This window comes from Pempheris klunzingeri, chromosome 4 (genome assembly GCF_042242105.1).
Source record: "Pempheris klunzingeri isolate RE-2024b chromosome 4, fPemKlu1.hap1, whole genome shotgun sequence".
NCBI classification, from domain to species: Eukaryota; Metazoa; Chordata; class Actinopteri; order Acropomatiformes; family Pempheridae; genus Pempheris; species Pempheris klunzingeri.
The window spans coordinates 27,803,448-27,827,235 of record NC_092015.1 but is presented as its reverse complement, the minus strand read 5'-3'; the positions used below and the strand labels follow the sequence as shown (position 1 = coordinate 27,827,235).

General features: G+C 43.0%; 1 protein-coding gene across 1 annotated transcript in view; it reads right to left on the bottom strand.

Moving 5' to 3' along the window:
• Nucleotides 1–10,590: 10,590 nt before the first annotated feature.
• ubash3bb (ubiquitin associated and SH3 domain containing Bb) overlaps nucleotides 10,591–23,788 on the bottom strand; it is a 40,265-nt gene continuing 27,067 nt past the window's right edge. The window contains exons 2-14 of the mRNA XM_070829384.1: nucleotides 19,458–19,511; nucleotides 18,833–19,019; nucleotides 17,580–17,778; nucleotides 16,860–17,029; nucleotides 16,544–16,752; nucleotides 15,808–15,952; nucleotides 15,555–15,678; nucleotides 15,328–15,447; nucleotides 15,151–15,243; nucleotides 14,237–14,381; nucleotides 13,313–13,419; nucleotides 13,065–13,174; nucleotides 10,591–10,745 (exon numbers count right to left, since the gene is read on the bottom strand). Of these exons, the coding sequence (XP_070685485.1) occupies nucleotides 10,608–10,745; nucleotides 13,065–13,174; nucleotides 13,313–13,419; nucleotides 14,237–14,381; nucleotides 15,151–15,243; nucleotides 15,328–15,447; nucleotides 15,555–15,678; nucleotides 15,808–15,952; nucleotides 16,544–16,752; nucleotides 16,860–17,029; nucleotides 17,580–17,778; nucleotides 18,833–19,019; nucleotides 19,458–19,511 (1,801 nt within the window). The 3' untranslated portion in view covers nucleotides 10,591–10,607. The remainder of the gene's footprint in view (nucleotides 10,746–13,064; nucleotides 13,175–13,312; nucleotides 13,420–14,236; nucleotides 14,382–15,150; nucleotides 15,244–15,327; nucleotides 15,448–15,554; nucleotides 15,679–15,807; nucleotides 15,953–16,543; nucleotides 16,753–16,859; nucleotides 17,030–17,579; nucleotides 17,779–18,832; nucleotides 19,020–19,457; nucleotides 19,512–23,788) is intronic.

The window sequence follows — 23,788 nt, the reverse complement described above, 5'->3', positions numbered from 1 at the left end:
TTATAGACAAAGAGAAACCAATGTCTGTTCTCTCTGTCTGTTGGAGACGTCGACCCAACCTTTTCATACAATATGTACTGATGAGTAGAGTAACTGTCACCTCTAACAACTGTCAGAGCAGAGAGATAAACTGAAGCATGTCTGTAGATAAGAAGATGCCCTCAGTGATGCAGTTTCCTGGTAAGCACAGGAAAATCAGCTGTTTCTGTACAAGTACCTGATTTTTTGTGCCAGCTTACTAATAAGTGAGTCAATGTGAAATTTGAATGCGACTTTTTGATCAAAACGTTGTGACAATTAATCTAATAGTTGTTAAGATATTTCAGACCTAAGTAGTGGACCAACCAACCAGCATCCCCATAGTTTGAACCTAAATTACTGTATTAGTTGACCAGATGATGCACAACAGATTATTTTAATGTTCGGACAATAACCTCATAATGAAGTGATGCACAGCTGGCTAAGCAGCAGTTTCCCTGCTCTTAACTCCTGACACTTTCAGTCGCGCATCCTCCTCAGATCCCCTCACCCAGTCGAACTGCAGCCTTCCATACTGAGTCTCCCCGCAGAGGTTCATAGTGATGAAATTGTGGCGGGAGGCCACAGGGATCACGCAGTGGAAATGAGAGGAGGTCGGCTCTGGGACGTGTGTCATCTGAATCCTTTGCACCACCCTCTGATGTAATGGTGCCTGGCCAGGCTGCAGGGAGGGGTAGATTGTGGGAGGCTGTCCGGCATTGGATGACTTGCCCAGATGCTCTGTGACGGCCAATCGTGCTGCCTGTGGAGAACAGAAACCTTGGAGCGAAATGTGTTCATACAGGCTCTTCCTCCATTCAGGCATGGCCTCGAGGCCTCTTTGGTCTTGGATGGGAAGTGTAGTTTGGGCCAACTGTTGGTAGCTGGGATATTCTGGATGGATATTACTGGGGGGCTGAGTTTGTATGGTGGACAGTGCCGCCCTATAATCAGGAGCATTACCCAGGCTGTTAGGCCAGTTAGCCCTGGACTGTAAAGCCCCAAAGGTTTGAGGGCTATAGAGGCCACCACTCAGATTCAGCCCCCCAGAATTAGTCTGTGTGAGCGAGGCAGCTTGGCGCTTAGCAGTGATGGACAGTTTTCTGGAGTGTGAGGAGTTCTTGTTGCCGGCTTTGATCTTCTTAAAGAGCTCCAAGACTTTTCGATCAAGTGGCACCTGTGCTTGGTCTGTGATGTTGTTGTATTTGGCTGAATACAGGAGGTTCCTTTTATCTATGATTGGTGGAGGCGTTAGGTCTGGTTGGGGTTGAGGTTCCTCTGGGGTTGGAGAGGGAGACTTCAGGGGGTGGGAAGTCCCATTCATGGGCTCAGTAGGTGGCATATACAGGGTTATCCTGGGTTCTATGGGTATGGAAAGGAACGTGTAGCACAAAGAATGTGAAATTGCTAGAACGGTGATTGAGAAGATAACTTTGGTATTTTCAAACCTCAGCCCTGTTTTTACATATTGTGTGTCAAGTGGTGGGTCCCAACTAACCATTTAAAACACCAGAGTCACACAATAATGTTTTTTGTGAGGTAAAATGACTGTTTTTGTCAATGGAGTCTGGTGGCTTTGCAGAGAGCGATATAACAGCTGTTTGTATTTAAACAAAAAGGATCTCACAGGTGTGTCTCTGTAGGGATCCTGTCCATGAGGTTGTCTGACACTTGACAGTACAAAATGGCAGTACAGTACAGGAGTGTGTAACCTCACTTCATCCACAACCAGCTTTGCTAATCAAACCAATAAACGTATTTTTCTCAGAAGCATCTGTGCAAGCTAGCTTAAGCTAGCTCTTTATTACTAGCTAGCGTTGTGTTGCACAGCTGGGATACCGACATTTTCAGCATGGAGGCATCATCAGCTATGTGTCATCGCTCTCTTTGACCTGCAATGTTGGTCTTCTTCATTTTGATCGGCCAGAGCAAGGCAGTTAGCACTGCACGTTCTACACGCTCTCACTGAAATGACTGGAAATGACCAGGTACCGCATGGCGGTGTGAAAACCTGTTAAGGTCATTAATCTGAGCCTGTTAGTGCAAAAAAATCAAGCCCTTTTAGTGGGCATACTTTGATCTGGTGCATGCATCCCAAACAATTATGTTTAATCGTGGATGCTAGCGGAGGTGATCTACAGGACCAATTCCAAAAACAATGTAAAAATAGGGCCCAGGTTGAAAAATACCAAAATAATCTTCTAAATACAGTTATTTGACAGTAACCTCGCTTTGGGATGACTGTATCTGCAGACACCACAGGACCTTCCACTGGAACCTCTGGACACACTATAGAAAGGGGGAAAAAACTGCAAAATGAAAACATACATCTTCAGGCCAAAAATAACTCAAATGACATGTCCACGTCATGTTCTCGCACCTTTAGGAATGAAACTGGATGCTCTCTGGTTATTGGGCACAGACAGATGCTGGAGTGGAGGTGTGACGGTTCCATGAAGCTTCAGATCTTCTCTCAGATCTTCCCTCAGGTCTCTCAGTGCTTTAGGTCCATTTTCTTGACAGGAGGTTGGTCTAGAACAGAAACAATCTCAAGTTTACATAAATTCACAAAGTTCACTATGAGGGTTTGTATAACTTGCATAAGAGGTTTTGAGTAATTGTGAATGATTTGTTTCATTTCAACACTTACTGGACGTTCACAGTCTTTGTTGATCTGTATGTTGCCGTGACTTCTTGACTCCGAGGTGCCACATCCACTTCTCCATCACCAAGTGTTTTCAGCTGGTTCTTTGTCCAGACTTCATAGAACTGGTCCACGAGCACTATTCTATCCATCTTTTTTTCTTCCCTGTCTTTCTTCTCAGCCACCTTTTCCTTTCCTTTGTCTCTCTCGTTTATCTCATCTTCCTTTTCAACCTCCCACCCTGTCACATAATCTTCCTCCTCTTCCTCCTCATCTTGTATGAACCAGAAAATTCTTGAGCTTATATCGTCCTCATCATCAGCTGTGTATTCATCCACCCAGTCATGACTGATGAAGATGTCATCCTGAACGTCCATCTTGGTGAGCTCCTCTTCCTTCCTCATCCAGTTCCGGATGATGGAATTGGGGATGTAGCCGTCTGGAGCTATGGGCCATTTCAGAGGCTCCGCGGTCCCATCAGCAGTTTGAGACATGACGTGATGTTCGGCCCTCTTCACCAGCTTTGACTCCGGACTCTTGTTCCAGTACTACGTAATAATGTCTAGCTGGAACTGTGTGACAGTCAAATGTTCAAGAGGAATACAAAGAAATGACATTTTGAAAAAATATGTAGCCTATTTGCTTTCTTGCCGAGTAACACCCAGCAGGCGGTTAGCTTAGCTTAGCTTAGCATAAAGACTGGGAGCAGGTGCAAAGAGCTAGCCTACTTCTGTCCAAAAACTACAAAATTGCACTAGCAGCACCATAACAAATAAACATATTATATCTAATTTTTTTTAGCTGATGTGTACAAAGTGTAAAATGACATGTTATGGTTTTATGAGTTATGTGTCAGATGATTTGGTGGCTGGGCAAAAACCTTGTTACCTTCGGCCGAGCCAGGTTAGCAGCCAGTTAGCTCATGTTAGCTGTGGCTAGGCTAAGCTAACTGGCTGCTGGTAACAATTTAATAAATAAGAGCATGGTGGGCAGTCAATCTACTCATCTAACGTTTGGCTAGAGAGCAAATAAGTATGCTGTGATAAATGTCGAACTGTTACAGTGGATTGTGTTAAACTCTGGGGGGGGTATGGTAGAGGATGGTCACAGGGCTTCTAAGTTCATTACACAGGTGAGACTGATTTGGAACGAGGAAAACTCTTTTTTGGGTTTTGTATTGAAAACTCATAGGAAGTTACAGACACTCGAAGCATGGACCTTAGTAAAATGAGCCCATCGTGATAAAAAGTATTGGATTGAAGGTCATTTCCAGTGAGAACTGGTCTAAACAGTCTGACCCCAGCCAGTAGCAGATAAAGTGTAGGACTCACTACAGCAATAATGAGGTGGCTGTAAACTACAAGCTGCCCCTTCTGAGCCCCCTACCTTTTAATACAATAAGGATCAGACAAACGGTCCCTCAGAGCCTTTGTGCTCAATGGTTTGTCCTCCCTTTTCTGAGCAAAGTACTTCCTGCTTCCTCCACAGGTTGGATCTATTTCTATTTTAAATTTAAACATTTAAAGGTGTTTTTTGACGACATGGAACTCGCAACAAGATTCTAAAGAGAATAATGAGGGTTTGTGTCATTTTAACAGTTTGTGCAGCTCTTCGTGTGTCCAGGTCAGAGTTTAGACTAAAGACTTACAGAGAGTTTAGTTTCTGGTTTGGTGTGTATACTGATTTTTTCTATTGAGGAAATAGATTTTTTTTTAATTATTTTAATTGATTAAATTCAAATTGACTTTAACATGACATGAAAAACTTAATTATTTCTATGTAGGCATTTTTATTTCTTCCATATTAATACTCCTGTAGTACATCGTACAACACTATGATTTGTACCCATCTGTTCCAGGAGAGGCTTCTTTTATTGTTTTTATCTCAGCTTCAGTCCTACAGAGGAGATGGAGCTGTCACATCTGGTGTTTTTGTTCCATTTTTGTTATTTTCGAGATGTGTTGCTGGCTGATCTTCACTTCTTGGTCTAGCTGAGAGGGTGGTTGGACATTATTAGAAGTCATCAGATCGAGTCTCTGATGCTGCAGCTTGGAGGAAGTTAAACCCAGGCTCTACTGGTCACAACAATGATGATTGTCCAGTGATGTGAGAAGGTCTGATTGTTGTTTGGTGAGTTCAGCTGTAAGGCTCCGGTGTGCTTCTGGTGGTGCACTCCTGAGAGCCGCTTCTACCCTCCGCTAACGTAGATGTTCACTGTAGTGTTGCAGGGCTCCAGGGCATTCATCTCTAGGATGATCCCTCTGTGGAGAGTGCAGCTGGAGCTTCCTCTTACAGCAATAACTGCTCACTCTGCCGCATCACTTCCTCCAGCTCACATCACACTCAGGTTTTTGTCCTCAGAGACTTGAGTGATCCACTTGGCCAGGCATAGAAAGTGTGTCAGCTCTGATCGTCCACAGGGGGGAGAAAAAGCTTCAGGCCAGGGTCTGATGGGAGGAAGAGTCAAGACAATGGGAGCAGTTCCCCACTAGTGAGATGTACCGTCTGGGACCTCACACATCTCTGAGGAGCTGCAGGGTCACTAAACATCCTGGACATCTTCTGTAACTAAAGGGAGAAAGAGGAGGGGCGATGGTCTTCGGGAACAGGAACAGGTTCTTTAGTCCTCCTGGATTATTCACATGCAGCTAAGAAGATGTCATTTTATCACCGTTACCACTTTAATAACCTTCTTTTAAATCAGTGTGTTTGGTGCTCTGGAACACACGACACAAGGGAGGTAAAGTAAACTGTGCCAGGGTTTTTGTACTACATGTGTGATGGGCTCTATGATAGGCTCTCCCTCCACGTGCAGTCTGCCTCTGAGTTTTTATAGGATTAGAGGATATAGGTGTTCAGCCTGGACTCCTGTAGGAGATTCTTTTTTTAAAAAAATATTATTATATATTATGTATTTATCTCTGTTTTTTATGCACTCTGTACTGACTGATTGAACACACACACACACACACACAAACTCAAAAGGTGAAAACAATACCAGCCACACGCTGTCATGGCTTGTGATTAGTAAATTGAATCTGCCTTAATTAAAGCTGCATCGTTGAATTTAATGAGTCAATGACTGATAAAGTCAATGCAAACATCTGTACTGTCCAGCCTGTCCAGTGGCTGCTCACTAGTGGCTGAAGTGTTTTTTGTACAGCAGCTGTGTGTGCTGTGTTGTATTGAAGTAATGCAGTGATGCACCTTCAACACGCGCCACTAATGGAGATACAAAGTGTTCACTGGTCAGCTGCTGTCGTACTTTACTGCACCGTCCGTTCTGGATACACACGAGAAAACAAAAAGAAGGATGTAGGATTTTATTGGACTTGTACCCCTTCACAGTATTTGCAGCGTAGGAGCAAACCAAACGGATAAATAGTAACTTAGCACACCAGTTGTTTTATTATGTTATTGCTATGTAGAAAAATGATCAAGTTCAATCAGAACAAAGTCAAACTGTCACCATAAATCAAACATCGATGTGTTCCTTCCTTTCCCTCCCGAGCCTGCAGAGTATTCAAAATATGAAAATATCAGAGCTGTTTAAAAAGAACAGCTTTTGTCTTTATAACTCCACGCTTCACAAACACAACAACAGAAGATGCATTCAGAACTAAAATCAAATTTACATGAAGCCCACAGACACATCTCTTCTTAAATAGCAAACCAACAAACTTTAAATTAACTGCTGTACACGTTTGGTGATATGTGCAGACAATAAATCAAGAATACAGGAACAACATGGCTTCTTCCTCTACGTTTCTGCCACATGCTTCTCTTCTTCTGGCCTTTCACTCTACAGATGAACATGTCTTTTCTAAAAAAAACACACAGTTTAACTCTTTATTACAACAAACGCTGCTCCAGGATGTAGACTGATGAAAATAACGTTTAATTCAGAAGAGAGAAGCTTTCACATTTCCGTGTATTTCTCCCCATCGGTGTCGGAGAAGCATTTACTACAGTGGTTTACAGAGTAAAGAAACAGGAGGATGGTGCTCTGAGTTCTCTGTTTTCACAAGATGGACCAGGAAATTAATTATGCTTATCATGATGTTTTCCAAGAAGATGCTGCTTTTTTTTTAAACCGAATACATTTGAAGATGAGGATCCTGCAAGACAGATGTTTCCCCCGTGAAATAAGGAGAGCCAATCAGGATCAAATCAAGTGGTGATGCTGATGTTACTACAGCAAGGCTGTGTTATTCTTTATTATTCTATTTTATTTATTAAACATATCAGATAAAGTTGCTGTTTAAATTTGGAGTTTGACATTTTAGGAAATGGGCGTATTTCTTGCTGAGAGTTAGATGAGACGATTGAAACCAGTCTCGTGTTCATGTATGAATGTGTCTTGTAGGTTATATTGACACTGTGCTACCTGCTGAAACGCACCATGTGTATTCTTGTGTATCGGTGTGGAACGGTGTCAAATCATGTGCATGCGTCCCGGTGCTGCTGAGACAAACTAAATGAGCTCCACTTTGCCAGAGGTCAAAAACTCCATCAGGGAAAGTTCAACTATGAAGCTAGAGCCCCAAGTGGATTAGCTCATGTTAGCATAGAAAGAGGAAGCAGTGGGAAGCCTCGGTCACTGGAATGCTCCCATATCAGCCTACCAACGCCTCTAACGCTGTATTTCTTTAATCCATACAAAAAGCAAGAAGTAAAAATCACCAGTTGCGATTTTATGGCGCATTACAAGCTGAAACTTTCTCAGTGACTTCCTTTAGTCTTTCTGTATTCTGATATTCTGAACAAATGAACCAAGACGTGTTAATTAGCAACCTTTTGAGACACTGGTAGGTCACTGTGGACAGCTAACCTGCCAGCTTCATCACATTTAGCAGACTGACAGAAGAGCGGTAGTGATCTTCTGCTCTAACCCTCAGCAAGAACGTTAATAGGAGGAGTTCCTCAAATGTGTCAAACTGTTCCACTGAAAAGCTCAGCACCCTGCGGGGGTTCTGAAGTACTGAACGCTGAACAAGATTCAGCCTTCCTGTCACTTTAGTGTGATCACATCACTGCAGAGGATGGAGATGTGGTTGAACTGAACTGAGCGGCCTGTTTTTGTCCTCCTGGCAGAGCTGGAAGAAGTGATCATGCTTTAAAGATTGAACACGGCGCAGGACTGCACTTCTGTGTGGCTCAACATGTATCGACATGGTGAAGGTTCCTTTGATCACATCAGAACCTCGTACTACACTGTATCACTGTATATCACCAGCATCACAGATCACATTTACAATTTAACAACCACAACATCTAAATGGCGTTTCAAAGGCTTCTCCTCACTATAAAGAATACACATGAGGTGGAGAAATACTGCACTGTTTATTTATTGGCCTAAAAGCAGTCAGGATTCACCACAGGCTCACGGCCAGTCTTCAGCCCTGATTTGTGGAGTTCCAAAAAGGTGGCCAATAAAATCAGACACATCTTGTATTTCACACAGATTTGCTTCTTCTGTCGGTGACCACATAGAACAACTACAGCTCTGGTTCCACTGATGATGGATGTGCTCAGTTACAGCCACACAATACACACTGTTTTTTTTTTTTACACCAGGATATGTGTACTTTTAGGGGAAACCTGCTACAGTATGAGGAAGTTGTATTGAAGCACTCTGAATATGGCTTTAGAAAACACCTCAAGTCACAGACTGCGTCTTATGATCAGCTGAAAACATGCAACCATTATGATGTCTGAGCAAACGTTCCATTTCCATTTATGAGCGATGTGGCACACAACTTCTGTAGCTACGAGCGGGCAGTTAATTCTCAGAGGCACTCACAACAACACTCAGTCAATGGGACACTTTTCAAAGCTGCATATGCGAAATGTCTTAAATGCAGTCAACACCTGAGATACAGAGCATAAAGTCATGCATGCTGTTAGAAGTGATGATCCTCTTTTTCTATATTTTTGCTTGTAACATCTGAAAGAAAGGGTTTATAAATAAATAAAAATGCAACTGGAAGACTTTATATTTTCAAAATATGATTATTTACAGCTACTCTGAACCCGTGAACAACATTTAACAGACGCACACTAAAAATGTGCTGGACCAGAATCAAGAAGCTACTGAATGATTGTCAATAGTGCAGGTTGTGCTGTTATAGTTGCAGTTGTTTCATTTTTACATACACTACATGAACAGTAGAGGACACTGCTGTACTGGATGTGCTACATGTGGTGCACATCATGTGGGGGGGGGGGGGGTCAGGAAAGTCCCTGATGGAGACTTGGAGCCAGCGGTGATATGTCGTCCCCTTGAGCCACTGCAGCAGGGCGAGCAGGACAAAGGATGTCGTCACTTTTACAACAATCAATACCATCAGTTTTTATCCTGCTGCTCAAGCTGAGCGCACGGTGGGCAGCTCATGTGTCCACATGTATGGCCAAGTGGAAATGCTGCAGGAAAACCGTACTGTAATAACTCATTACACATTCTCAACAGTCTCATTCAATTTTTGTGAAATAAGCACAAACTCAAATGCAAATCAGATAGTGTGGACACAGAACATCTAGTCACTGTCATGCTAACAACACGTGCTAAACCTAATGGTGTGGTGTGGTTTCATGGTCATGCTGACTATATACAGATTTGAACAATTAATTCTAAATTCAGCATGTTAACATGAGTACATTATATATGTTAACATACTAAGAAAGCCAGTCTATTTTAATATACTTTCACACCCAAAGGCTGTGTCTAAAAATCATTTTTTACTATCTAGTCAACTTTTCAGCGGCCAAATTGTAAAATGTACGTTGTGTGTGGTCAGACAGACTCACAGCCCACCTGGGCTGGGTCACAGCTGTTCATCTAATATGACGCAGGTTCGATACGATACGCCGTAAACAACCAAGATGGCTGCCACTGATGTGAATCGTTCTGTTGAATCACGTCAGTATTAAAATAAAAATAAAACCAAGTTGAAAATAAAGTTAGCTAAAATCTCCAGCTGCCACACTTTGCTCTCTGTGGTGTTACAGCTGTACCACACTACTGCTGCAGTGCTGCACACTTCACGCTGACACACAGAGGGGGAAGCGACCCTAACCCAGGTCTGTACAGTGGAGCCAAAGCTGAAGAGCCTTAAAGCTGCATTCTTTCTAATGACCGGCAGGAGGCGACTCTGCTGGTCGCAAAAAGAAGTCTGACTGGATAAAAAGAAAATGAGGCGACTTCTCTCCTGATTTATCAGCTCAGTGAACAGTTTCTGCTCTCAGTCACTAGTTTACAGTCTTCTTCAGCACAGCAGGATGTTCATTTGGTAAGTTATGGTCCATTTAGAGGAAGATACACCAGGAAGGGGGGGGGGGGGGGGGCTTTAGGGACCACATTGTGACTAACCAGTCAGAGGCAGGTCCTGCCTAAACCTAACCAATCACAGGTGGAAAAAAAGTGTCACTTCTGGCTCCAAATAACCAAGATGCTTCCAGGGTGGAAGTCGAAGCAGTCGAAGCAGTCACAGCGTCACGGTGGCTGCGTCCACTTCTTACATAAAACAATCTATAAGGTATAAATAAAATAGATAGTTTCTTGTGAATCATTCATAGAGCACATGTTCTAAAACGTGCTTATTTCACAAAATATTCTGAGACTGGGACGATGATATGGACACATGGGAAAGCTCTCCCACACACTGCAGCATTTAGTAACACAGCCCTCATTCTTTCAATTACAACACAATGAACTTTGAGTGTGGACATTGTTGAAGCCTGATGCAGTCAGGTCACCACCCGTTCACCGGCTGGGACTCGGCTGCTCATCTTCAGAGAGGAAGCTTCTGCCGCTAAACCACCGGCTGAGTGAAGCGGCCGAGGAGAGGAAGGTTCCAGTATTTAGGGGGCACTGGTCTGAAACTTGTTACGGCTGTTTCTGGGAGGACAGTGCGATCAGGCTGCCGGAGTCTGGACCAGGCAGGAGTCATTCCTGCAGAAGCGTCTCCCTCCAGTCAAAGCTGTGGTTTGGTCCATGTGTGAGGGGGAGGATGGGAGGGTCCACTAGCTGCCACACCCCCGTGTCTCCCTGCTCCTCACAGGAGCAGAAGCCCAGGTAGGGGATCTGAGGAGCAAGCAGAGGAGATAACCACTCACTTTTGGAAAGGAAGTTCGGGGAAATAACAAATATTTTGTGGATGAAGGAGTTGGTTCAAGCTGAAGTACATTTATCTCCTTCAGCGACAACATTTTGTGTTTTTGTGTTTTTGTCTGTCGTTACTTTCATGAAGCTGACATTTTGCCCTCTGCAGCCATCTTGTGGCTTTAAAAATTAGGATAGATGGTTGTTACATTTCAGCATTGTGTCATTTCAGTCGAAGTGTGAGTCACTTTTTCTGGAATGGATTTGTTTTTTGTGCTTTTACATTTGGCCTAAAATTACAGTAATAATGGGCTACACACAAAGTTATATGGTGTTTGATTAAAAATGTCATATTGAAACACATCAAGGCGTCATCGTACTGTTTTTTTAGGACAGGATGAGTATATAGTGGTTTTAATGAAACATGATGTTTTGTTCAGTAAAAAAACAAAACCATCCTTGTATCAAGTCCTTTCAGTCTCCCTGATGTTTTCTTCAAAAAACGAATGCAGGTGTAAAAGAAATATCTCAAATCAACTTTTTTTTAAGAATCTTCACATTGTTTCTCATAATCCCAGCACCTCTTATTCAGACACTCACTTCTAACATCGTGATTTATCTCACTACTCTGAATGACTGAAACTATGAAAGGGACCACTGGGCATGAGTACATTTAGGTAATGATACTTCTGTGACTGTAATGTCAGAGTATTTTCCCACTGTTATACTACTACTTTTACTTAAATAAAGGATCTGTGTGTTGGTCCAAACAGGTAACAGGGGACAAATCTCAGTCTTGGTTCAAATCTGCTCAAATGAGTTCAATTGTGGATGCTGTTGGAGCAGAAAGCCGGCGAGCAGCTGCTGTGTTTAAAGAGGTTTATTGATCTCAGTGCAGCAAACCAGATCAGCTGATAAAGAAGTAAGAGGAGGTCAGACAGCCTGTTACTGAAAGCCCAGTGTTCCCAGCACACAATGATGCGTTCAGACAGTCAGCTCCAAACTGGTCACTTCTACTTATTCACCTTTTCTGTGTATGATAAAATAAAACTATTTGGTTTTGTCAGAGAAAACGCAGCAAATATTTACGGCTCTTTGTAAAATTCTTGAACGCTAAGACCACGATGAACATGAAAGCTGGGAACAGGACTTGGTGTTCACCTGGACCAGGCTTGATGCAAAGATAACATGCAGGTAATATGAATGCAAATATGAGGAATAATGTTCTGGGGTGTACCACCAGTGCCAGTTACTGTCATCACATTTAGAAATGTGGAAATCAAAGGGAGTTTTTTTGGTTTTCAGATAATTCAATTTAATAATTAAATCTTTAATCTTCCATAAAAGTGTTCTTTTTTTGTTCTTCTAAATCTTCTTCTTCAAAATAAAACAATAAATAAACATCCGGGCCCACAGCCGCCTCCTTGTTCTGACTGGTTTGACATGTAAATGTAATATGTGCTTACAATCACAGACACATGAATGTCGAAATAGATAATAATTTCTTGTGATCTTCAGGCTCTGCGATATGACGATATGTATCGTGTGACAAAATAAAAACATTATGTTCTATGGTTTATTTTGTTGCGCTGCAAATAAAACTCTTCGCGGCAATATTCTCCATCATTTGGACGATGCCGTGTTGTTCTGGGCAGCTCGAATGCAGACAGGAAATCTGCACGAGGGCAGCACAAACAAATACAGAGGAGAGTGAAGGTGACGCAGAGCTCAGTGATTCTGAACACGAGAAAGATAGAAACAGGAAGTCAGACCTAAAGGAGGGGCGACGAGGTTTGGGTATGAAAAGTCTGACACACACCAGAAAACCAGTTTATATTTCATCCATTAATATTTTAGATTTTATTACGTGCTTAACTTACATTTTCCACAAGGGTTCTGAACTCCAGGAGAAAAACAATCTTGTTTTGTTTGTTGAGTAAGTCAGACTTTAATGAGAAATGTGGTCCTTTCACATAAACTACTTACTCTCTGAATTTACAGAAAATGCGCTACGTGGAGCGATCAAGTAGCCAAACGTGTGCTAAAGATTCACTAAAAGCTCCATTCGTTCTACTGGTTTCACCCTCCTGCTGCAAGTTTGATTTGTTTTTTGCTCATGGATTTCTTCCATGTGTGGAGTTTTAAGCGTATACACCCATAATGATTTTGCACACCCAGCCACAACGGGCATGGGGAGAGGAACGGTGGAAACCAGATGGAAGTAATGATGGATGGACAGAAAAGCGGGATTTATAGAAGGCAAAAAAATCAGATGGACTAGATGTTGTGCAGTGAACAGACCTTTCGGACTACTTGGATGAAGTCCTTGGCGCTCTGTGGGCTGCGGCCCTGCAGCTGGCGTGTACAGGCCTCTAAGGAGGAAGCGTGGGCTACAATCAGCACGTTGTTTCCTACGGAGAGCACAAACCAAGGCAGGATGCAACATCAGTGGTGGACAAACACATGAGCACAGAAGACAATAAAGTACACCTACACGGGCTCAACAGCCTCCGCCAGCTGCTGCAGGAGCTCTCCTGTGAGTCTCTTACCAGTGTTTTTGCTGTCTGACAGGATATCTTTGGTCACTTGGTAGCTCCGGCTCATGTAGCTCTCATAGGGTTCAGACACAGTGAGCTTGCTGACCGGGATCAGAGGTCTGCATGGACACAAACACCAACTATTAGAGAATCAAAAGCACGTACGAGAACTATGCCGTGGCAAAGACAGTTCTGTAGTTCTGTTCGGGGCCTTTGGGTGGAGGCATCTGTTGGAGGTATGCTGTGGTTTAGGTTGTTATTGTCAGAAAAAACAACCATCAAACACAAGTAAATACTATCTGCATGTACTCCAGTTCTGCAGAGCTCCAGAGGAGGAGGACTCTGCAGGATAAACAACACAGCTGCAAATCTGAATTGACAGAATACGTGTATTCATACCTACAAAGTCAGGCGCTGCAAATGCAAAGCACACATGTGATGTTTTACAGACAAAAAAAGAAACAACGGACAGGACTGTTTGAAGAACACAGCAGAAAGAAGCAGCAGTGTCGTGATTTTATCTGAAATTTGTTTCAGACACAAAGCATTTCTAAGCTCCCAGTCGGTGATCAGGGGCGTCTACTTTAACCAGGATAGATCACCATAGTAACCTGTGCTGCACAGCTGACCTGCTCCAGAGCAGCTTTAGTTCAGAGGATCAGATCAGATCTACCACACACCAATCAGATCGCTGGAAACCTGAGTCATCATCCCTACTGGATCCCAACATGGGTTAGAGACACTTTTATAGATCAGTAGAATCACATCATGTGAATTAAGAGATAAAGAAAATGTTTATGCACACTCACGCTTCCAGTCTTCTAGCAAACAGAGAAATAATGCAGTGTTTCCTAGCAAACGTCTAGAATCCTTTTGTAAAGGCAGATGAGACAAATACATTTACATGTCAACTGGCTCATCAGTTGTCTGCATCACCTGTACGTTGTGTCCACACTGAAGTGGGCTGCAGCCAGGTCGCTGGGAGGGATCCACGCAGGCAGGGAGCTCCCAGAAACCCACTTGGTCCATTCAAAGAGCCCCGGTTCCACTCGCACCTTCAGCTTTCCGTCCTGCTGCAGACCTGCTCACACACACTCACACAGCTTAAGGCCGGACACTTCGGCTGACTGTGGTAAACATTCTAGCCAACAAACATCACCGTGAAACTTCTCCACTGTTTTTATTATTACGTACATAAAGACAATAGATTTTTGTAATACAAGTTTTCTGAAGATGTATGTTTAAATATGCAAATGAGGCGTTATCTGATTAAATATTTGCATACCAGGATAAAGCCTGGTTCACAACTCTTGTTTGCTTGTTTTGAGCCAAAGGTTTTTAAAGAGGACATTTTGATGTCTTTGTTTATCACTCCATGAATCAGAAAATGCTTTTAGCAGCCATAAGAAAAACTATTTTTGGCATGTTTTTAGGAATGAAATGTGATATATGATAAATGAGCAAACCCCATATGGTGTATGTAAGCGCTGATGGAGTTTATCTACAGATGGACATAAGACAAATGTAGCAACACAAGCAGCTAAATATGTATTTTTCTTTCCACTAGTGTGAAAGAAGAAGAAGCATGTTAGGGAAGCAAAATGATCCAAAACCATTATTTTAATTTCATTTTATTAATAAATCAATCAAAATGAAATATTTCTTTATCTTTTTTATGTGTTTGTTTATTTACTTTGATTTGTTTAAAATTAATTAAACATTTTAATCAAATCTTAAATAATAATCTAGAATGTAAATGTAATTTAGAAAAATCGAATTTCCATTTCATGTTCTTACAATCAAGTTAAGGATCGCTGAGTGAATGCTGGAGATATTTTCTCTCTTCTTACCTTTCAGGATGTTTTGTGCGGTCTGAACACATCTCAGGGAGGGGGAGCAGTACACACAGTCTATCACCGTGTTACTCTCTAAGAGGGCCTCACCTGGAAAAGCACATGTTTAGCACACACAGACGTCTCCTATACAGGATGTAGCCACAGCACTTATCATCTTAACTGGTGACGCACCCACGAGTCGCGCCTGCGTGGATCCGAACACAGTGATCGGAGCGTCCATGTCATAATCTCTCTGTCCTCCCCACAGCGGCAAACTGGGGGGCATGTTCAGATTGGACCGGACATATCTTCCTGCAGAGCAACAAACACACACAAGCTCTCAGACGTGAGGTGATTTCTTCAGAGTGCCATGAAGCAGTCTGAGGAGGAGAGCTTTCTAATCACTTCTAGTTTCTCACCTTTACTGTCAGAGCAGAGGGAGAGCCAGTGTTTGCCAAAGACCACATCCATCCTCTCACCGTGCCGACAGACAAAAAGCGTCCTCTTCGGCTGCCGAGAGTGACCTCCACTGATCCGCAGGACCTGCTGGAGGGAAAAGGCAGCATGACATTACAAAGCTGTGTGGAAGTGTGTATGGATAATAGAACACATGTCGAACCCGGATTTAAAAATAGGAGCTGATTCTTTGTGTAGTCGTGGACCCACAGCTACCTGCATTGGATGACAGATGAGACTGAGGGTGGGCGCGTCTCCAGGACTCGTGCTGTCGGGGCGTCGGCCGTCCAGCAGCCCATCAAACATCCCTCTGTCCTTACTGGTCCTGTCACTGGGCCCACAGCTGAAGAACGAGTGGGAGCTGTGATGGATGAGAGCAGACACAGTACGACGGTAAATCAGATCTTTCTTTTAGCGGCTGAGGAAAGGTGACCCACGGAGCAGTGCAGCATCGACTCCTTTAATGCTCCTTAAATCATTTTCCTCTCTTTGTGTCTGGAGTGTGTTCATTTAATAGCTTTTACTTTGTTTTATTCTTTTTCGTTTTTATAAATACAGTTTAGTGTATTATTATGATCACATTATTGATATCATAATCATAATATTAACTACACAGCTTTGTCACAGAGCTAAAAAACAGGTGATGTTTGTCCTGAGGGCGGCGCCAAGAGAAAACACAGTCAGGCTGCTTTTCACATTTCTTTTTTAACTTTGCAAATAAGGAGCTTTATTAATTGTGCACAAAAGGAATCATTTTGAAATGCCTACACTTTGACTTTTAGAGGATATAATCACCAAATATTACAGCGGTAGATGTTTACTATCACTAAGATGTGTACGGCTCCAGAGAAACCTCAGAGAGACACTAACTTATAGCCGCTTAGAATGGACTTAAGACTGAAATCTGTGGTTTCTATCTGTCTCTGTTGTTTGGGACCGCTCTTGTGCTCACCCATGGAAGACCCAGGTGTCAGACTCATCAGCCAGGCTGACATAGTTCTCAGGCAGCAGGCCAGACAGCCCGGAGGCCAGCGAGCTCCCGTACACCCAGCCCTCACTGGTGCTACTCTGATCCACCGGAGACATGAAGACAAAATCACCAGGAACCAGCTCCAGCTCGTCCTCGTTCTGAGGCATGTAGGGGTACATCACCCGCAGGGTCTGCAGAGCCAATTATTGACATTTACGACAAATAATCACGTGTCAACATGCTCTAATGCTGATTGTTAATACGTTTCTGTGACCTCAGAATTAGTAGAATCAGCTACCTCGTGGTTTGCAAAACGAATATCACGGGAGAACAGAACTGCCAGCCAATCACAGCCCAGCTTGACTTCGATGCCCTTGGCCAGTTTCTCCAGCGATGGGAGGTGATTGGTGGGGAAGTTGTAGGCCAGGGTCACATGGAGCTGCTTCTTGTGAGGCTCCACGTGGACTTCTGGAGGTGAAAGATGAGACGGGACTTTGTTTTATGCAGCAAAGCGTGTCACACAAATTATTCACGGTGAGAAAGTACAACATCTGCAACTTTTGTTATCTGTACAAAAGGGAGAAATCTTCCCGTCAAGAAGCTGCAGGAGGGTAAAACTGCACACAGCATCAGAGGTGAAACCTGCTGAGCAAAACCGACACCGCTCAACATTTCCACATCAGCTTTGGATGACACGCTCTAATCTGTGTCTTTACCATAAAACAGAAATATGACAGAGCATTAGCGCTAACACCACGGCTCTAATCTGATTTGGCACTTGGCTGCCTGAAATACTATTTGGCAGTCAGTCTCGTTTTCGCCTGTGTTTAAAAAAGGCTTCAGTGACCGACTGAGTGAGCGCTTCAATAACCTGACATGACCCCATCCCGACCATGACCCCATCCCGACCATGACCCCATCCTGACCAGGTATTTACCGCCACAGCTGGCCGCTGGAACGCTGCTAACCACACAACACACGGTGAAAATGACCATGAAGCAACACTCGTGGTTCCTACCCGCCTTCCTGGTGGCCTCTGTGGCGAAGTCGGCCGCAAACTGCTTGAGGATGTCGGCCACCTGCTCCTCCACGAAGAGGCCGATGAAGTTGGAGGACGTGTAGAGCTCTAGAGGCAGCGGGCTGGGGAATCGCCCCCGCCACTGCTGGACGGTGGCCTGGAGGGCCTCGCATAGAGCTTCTACTTTGTGGTCTGCACACTGTGTGGGAGGAGGAGGGGTGAACGGAGAGTTAAGCCCTTTTCAGACCTAAAATATGGAACATTGCTCACTTTATCTTCCTGTTAGAGTACTGGCTCTTTGTCAGTCAGGCGTAGGCGTCCAAAGGTTGGTCTGGTGCATGAGAGGAAGCAGGCTCCCTGTGGAGTTTCTGACCTCTAACAGTGCTGTGAATGAATGACTGGGTTTAAAGAGTGCATCCCTGTCTTATTAGTGTGTGCATGAGTGCAGGTGCCTGGGTTATGAGATACACATTACTGCTGCAGTAGTCACACTATTCAACATGTTGACAACACACACACACACACACACACACACAAATGTGTTGTTTAAGTGTTGTTAACATGTTGTTAATGTGATAATCTTTCACATGTTTTCAACACATTCTCTCTGACATTAATTTCACATCCTTCAGAGACACTTGGCCATCGGTCCAGTTTGAACTGGTGACTGTCTTAAGTTTCCACTGGCTGCTGAGAAGTCGGGTTAAACCATTTCTGTAATTTACCAGAAAGATTCTCTTATTTCTTTTTCCCGTTCACCCTGTTTTGTGCTGTCAGTGTGTGAAAAACCAGCACGCTCTTAACATGTTAAGAACAAGTTGTGGGACTGTGACTAATATGCATTTGAATCCATAGAAAAGTGCAGCTGACAGGGTTAATGAAGAGGACTGCTAACTACTAACATGTTTACAGTGTAAACAAAACGGGCTTTAAATCGTTTGAGATCCAAACTCTGCAAATGTTTTATGAAGAATGAAAATTCACTCAGAACATTTGTTGGACCTCGAAGATGCACACACTGTGTTTTAACCTTTACAAATGTGCAGTGTGTTTTGGGTATTAAAATGGTTTTATTTGTCTTTTTGCAAAGGAGGTGAGGAAAATGACATGTCTTAACATTAATATAATGAGGTGCATGTCTGAAACAGGAGAATCATGTGACCTGAGTCCAGCTCTTCTCCATCTGGAGCTCAGAAGCTTCAATGGCCGTTAACCAGCTCTCATAAAACCGTCTCAGCTGAAGTTTAGCTCACCATGAAGAACTGGCAGAGGGTGATGTGGGGGAAAATGTTGTGGGCTTTGTTTTTGCCACAAGTGACCCGGCTCTGCTGCCAGAAGTGGGAGAGCTGGTTCTGTAGTGGTCCGCTGGGTCGCAGGTAGAGGACGAACTCCCTGGGCAGAGGGTCGTCCAGGAATGGGTCATCCACGTGGGAGAACAGCCTGGGGAGGGACACGGGTGAACGGGATCCAGGAAACACAGTGCTGTGAGCACAGTCCTAACAACATGCCTTTATTTTTCTACGTGTCAGCGCCTCCATATAGGTGGTAACAGGCACTGTTTTAGGAGCAGGGCTATTTGTCACACAGTGTGTAACTGGCTGGTCACAAATCCAATCTATTGAGAGGAACTTGGCCTAAACTTTGGCTTTTTAATGTGTTTCTTGTTCAATTTGTTGCCAGTGATTTCAAAGGAAGACGATTTGATCTTTAAAAAAATAAATAGAAAACAAATAAACCAGAAAATCACAACTTATCTCGTAGCACCTACTGTGTACAGCCTTTGCACAGTAGAGGGCGCTGTGACACACACTTTTCCCCTGACTTGAGCTGTGTGCAGGTGAAGGTACTGTATACGTGGTGCTTGTTGTTTTAACTTACCAGTCACATGCTGCTTGCACACTCCGGCCTCCTGTTGACACCAGAGCCTTCAGCCTGTGAGAGAGCACAACAGAGAAAGACATAAAAATCTAATTATGTCCTGAACAACGCTGGTAATTCTCACCTACAAGTGACTCATCTACATCCTGAACCTATAATGTGTGTAGTTTAGTAAGTGCAATGCGGCGATGAGACACCCAGAGAAGAGACTTCTCTTTGTGGATGAGCTCAGCAGCAGAGGAACACACTGATCTTGTTCCCTTTATCGTAGTTCGTGTCCCCGGGCTTCTCTGGCGGCAGATGGTAAATAAAAGGAGAACTGTTCTGCATCCACACCTATGTGGAAACTCTGACGGAGGTGTGAGCGAGGGCTTTCAAGGAAAAGGAAATAATATGGAAAAGGTTGTTGACTGAACAGAACTGCCACTGGAGTTGGGCACAAACAATGTCACTGGAAAAAGAAAACTGGTTAATTATTCAGCATTTGACTGGCTTACGTGAATATCTAAACAGAAATTCAGCAAGCGTTGCCTCAGACAGAAGAAAAACATTACAATGTCAAGTGGAAATGCAGTTTTTTTCTCTCACCAACAGAGCTGAGAGTTCGGCAGAGGTGGAGGTAACAAACTATACTTTCTGTGATTGCAAAAATGTCTAAACATTTGTTAAAGTCAGAAATGCTTTGTTTTAAATCAGCTTCATCAGAGGTGTTTCTTTTGAAAATGGCTGCCTGCTGGAAACAATGAGACACTCAGTCTACCAACATGCTGTGATGCTGCTGAATAATGTTACTGAATTACAGAAATGGACATTTTAATGCTCTAAAATGTGAATGCATGTCTGCGTTGGTGCTACAAATGAGGGAATGCATTTTATTTTTAACCCTCAAATATAGCACGATGCATAACTGTTGATCCTGACATTAACTGTGCCGAGACTTTAAGCGTGATGGCGTCTGCTGGTCGGTCATTAAACGCACCAGCAGACGTTTCTGCCAAGCATGACATCTCTCAACGTCTCTCAGGTGGGCTGCCACAACATTTAGTGCGTGTTTACAGCGTCTCTGATTAAAATAAGTCATTATGTTGTGTTCTCCAATAAAACGTATTTGTATGTCAAGGTGACTTTCTATCATTCTTTCCACTCCCGCCTTTTGATCTGAAATGCCGGAGTGTCTCAGTGAGTAACTGTAAGTTGTCACAAGTTACAGGAACTGAGAGAGACGAGCTGCGAGCGGAGCGCAGGTGTGGGGAAAGAACAATATGGATCACAGGTCGGAGGAAGCATCAGTTTTAATGTAAGCTCCTTCAGAGAGGTGTGGAAGATGAAACATAGCATGTGTAGGAAGACATTAACATAGATTCCTCTGTGGAGAATGACTCGTGTTAACCGCACCTAACGACTCCCGGTTACTTGTCAAAGGCGCGTTCATCTATTTGCAGTGAGTTACGTCTCCGGTGAAGAACCTCACAGTGCGAGATCTGCTGTTGTCAACTATGTCTTTACTGTCTGCTTCTCTGGTCAGTCACAGACCAGTATTTTTTACAACCCTCCTAAAAGAGTGCTCAACGTATTCATACAACGAAAGGTTGCAGCTACTGGCTAATATTGGCTAAGACTAATGTCTCAGTTTTCATTTCGTCACAGCAATTACACAGGATTCCATTTGCCATTTGGGTGTGTAATGCGTTAACAGAGATTAGAGGCCGGTTTATAAAGAAAGAAGCAGGGAGAACAGGGATTTATCCGTTCATCGCCACGTGTCCTTACCTCAGCAACACCTGGAGGCTCGGCCGATAAGCAGGAGAGGGAGCGGCACATCAGATTATTCATATTAGAGCCACAGAATCTAATTAGCTGCCAGTCAGAAGATAAGAGCGAGAACATGCTAATGTGGTTTTCATCTCTGGGGGGCAGCTGCCTGCTCAGCACGGGGGTGAGATGTTGTTCCTTTGGGAAGGGATGGGTGGGGGTGCTACAGAGAGCCGTGTGTGTGTGTGTGTGTGTGTGTGTGCGCATCAAACACTACATGTTGACGGTATATGAGGATCTCATTATTACAGGTCTTCAGAGGTGGCTGCTAATTTACTAAATATTTATGATTTGCTTATATTGTGGGCCAATGATCTGTATTAATAATTTTGACCATAGACACTATTTTACACAAAAATTGAAAGATAAAGGTCAATGGTTAATGTTACTTTAAAGCTCAACTTATATATATTTCAATTACAATTACAATCAAATGTGTAATGTGAAAAAGGCTTGTAGAGAAACGGTCACCCAAAAGCTGCTTTATTCGCTTCTACAACCCAAAAAATGTATTCTCATTCAGTCTCAGTCGTCTAAACAATCCTGTTTCCAGCAGCAGTCAGCTGTGATGAAAACCACTATACAGTACCTGTATATGTACACGACAGACCAAGGTGCATCTACTTATAGTGGAGCATTTACCAGCATATCAAAGGAAAGTGACTATTAGATGGAGATGAGCTACAATTTGCCTGCACATTAATAACAATGGAGCGGAGGTGTTTGTTTTCCTCCTAGCTTTGGACTGATGCAGCTTTAGAGACTCAAACAGTAAATTCTAACCAATTTTACAGATATATTTTGCCAGTATATAATTTAGAATAGACGTTTAGCTGCTTTGTTTTCAGACATTGCTGACATGTTGTTTAGCTTAAAGATTTAGTAGTTGTCTCATGTGTGTCTATTAAAGAGTTTCAGTCCTGCCTCCACGTGGCTCCATGTACTCATGCGAACACTATTGCTCGTGCCTTTAACACTAATATAATATATATATATATATAACTGTATTTTTTAAAGAAAGAAACATACATTTCAACATGTTCATAAAATATTGTTTGCTGAAAAGAGCCATAAAAGCATGCTGTCCTAAAACATGACTTAACAGATGTTGGTATGTCCCTTGACAATTATGGGGCTTTTACACCAGTTCTGATGGTTTGGGATTTGAGCTGATGGTGGTGAATATGTTGTGAATTCAGTGTTTTGGAACAACCTTTGGAACATGATTAGGGCCTTCACAGGACACTAAAGCCCTCCACGGAAACCCTTTTAGAGTGAATCACCAAGCAGGCAGGATGAGGTGGGCTTTTACAGACCTGACTCCACTGATGTATCACATGCATCACCACAAATGTCAAAGTAAAACTGGCTTTGTACACAAGAAAAAAATCATGTCAACCAAGAAAAAAAAACGCCCACACTTCTCTGAGCATCTTCACCACAGAGAGCTCAGCAAGCAGCAGTTGTGACCACAGAGAAACAGTCAGCGACATCAGAGTCCGCTGGCGTGCTAGAGGATGCTCAGGCTTTATGAAGCTACTGTGTCCCACAGGTGTAGACCTACATACCATTGCTATGGTACGTATGTCTGTATGTATCCATCCATCTATCATTTATCTATCTATCTATCTATCTATCTATCTATCTATCGAAGGAAGAGCAGGCCTTAACCCTTTGACGTCCTCACCAAGAAAAAAGCAATGAAAAAATGTATTCTTTATATATTTTATTTCCTTGGGAACAGACCCCACATTTTTTGAAATATTGGCCTCTACCAAACGGTTGAGATGTCGTAAGTAAAACGTGTTTTCAATAAGATCTAGTGAGTCAAAATGTGCTCTACCATATGGTTGAGCAGAAGGTTAAAGGGTTAAAACACTCCAACACGCACCCACACACTGGCAAACAGTAAATTAATCCAGACATAAAGGAAATAAAGGTAACACCAAATGTTGATGACGATCTGACGCCTGAAACACATCAGGCTTTCACAGCCACAAGAAAGAATTGGAAAGGAGAAGTGTGTCCTGTGATACATAGAACATTTCAGTTTTGTCACCATGTTAGTCGGTGTGCAAGACAACAGTGTCGTCAGCTATAAATACTCACTCAAATGTAATTTGTATGTGTGAGAGATATGAAATACAGACGACCACACATGTAGTCCACACTGCTTAAAGTGCGTGTATGATGAAACTGCAGTATTATTCTATTATGTAGATTGTGTGTATCACTAGACAGCATTAATGAATTTGACCAGTAAGTACAAGCGGCAGAGGCGATTTGTCATGACAAATGTATATCTCAAGAGAAAAAAAGGGAAATGCTGGAAAAAACTGCTGCAGCAGAAGTGACTTTCATTTTAAAGACATTGCAAGTAGAATAAATGTTTAATGTGCTCTCAGTAACTGATTTCACGACGCAAGTGGCCTTTGACTGCGCCTCTCCATGAAGCGGTCGTCCCATGGGCCTCTTCGTCACAGTAGGAAAAGCACAGGTGAAGATAATCAAATGAATGA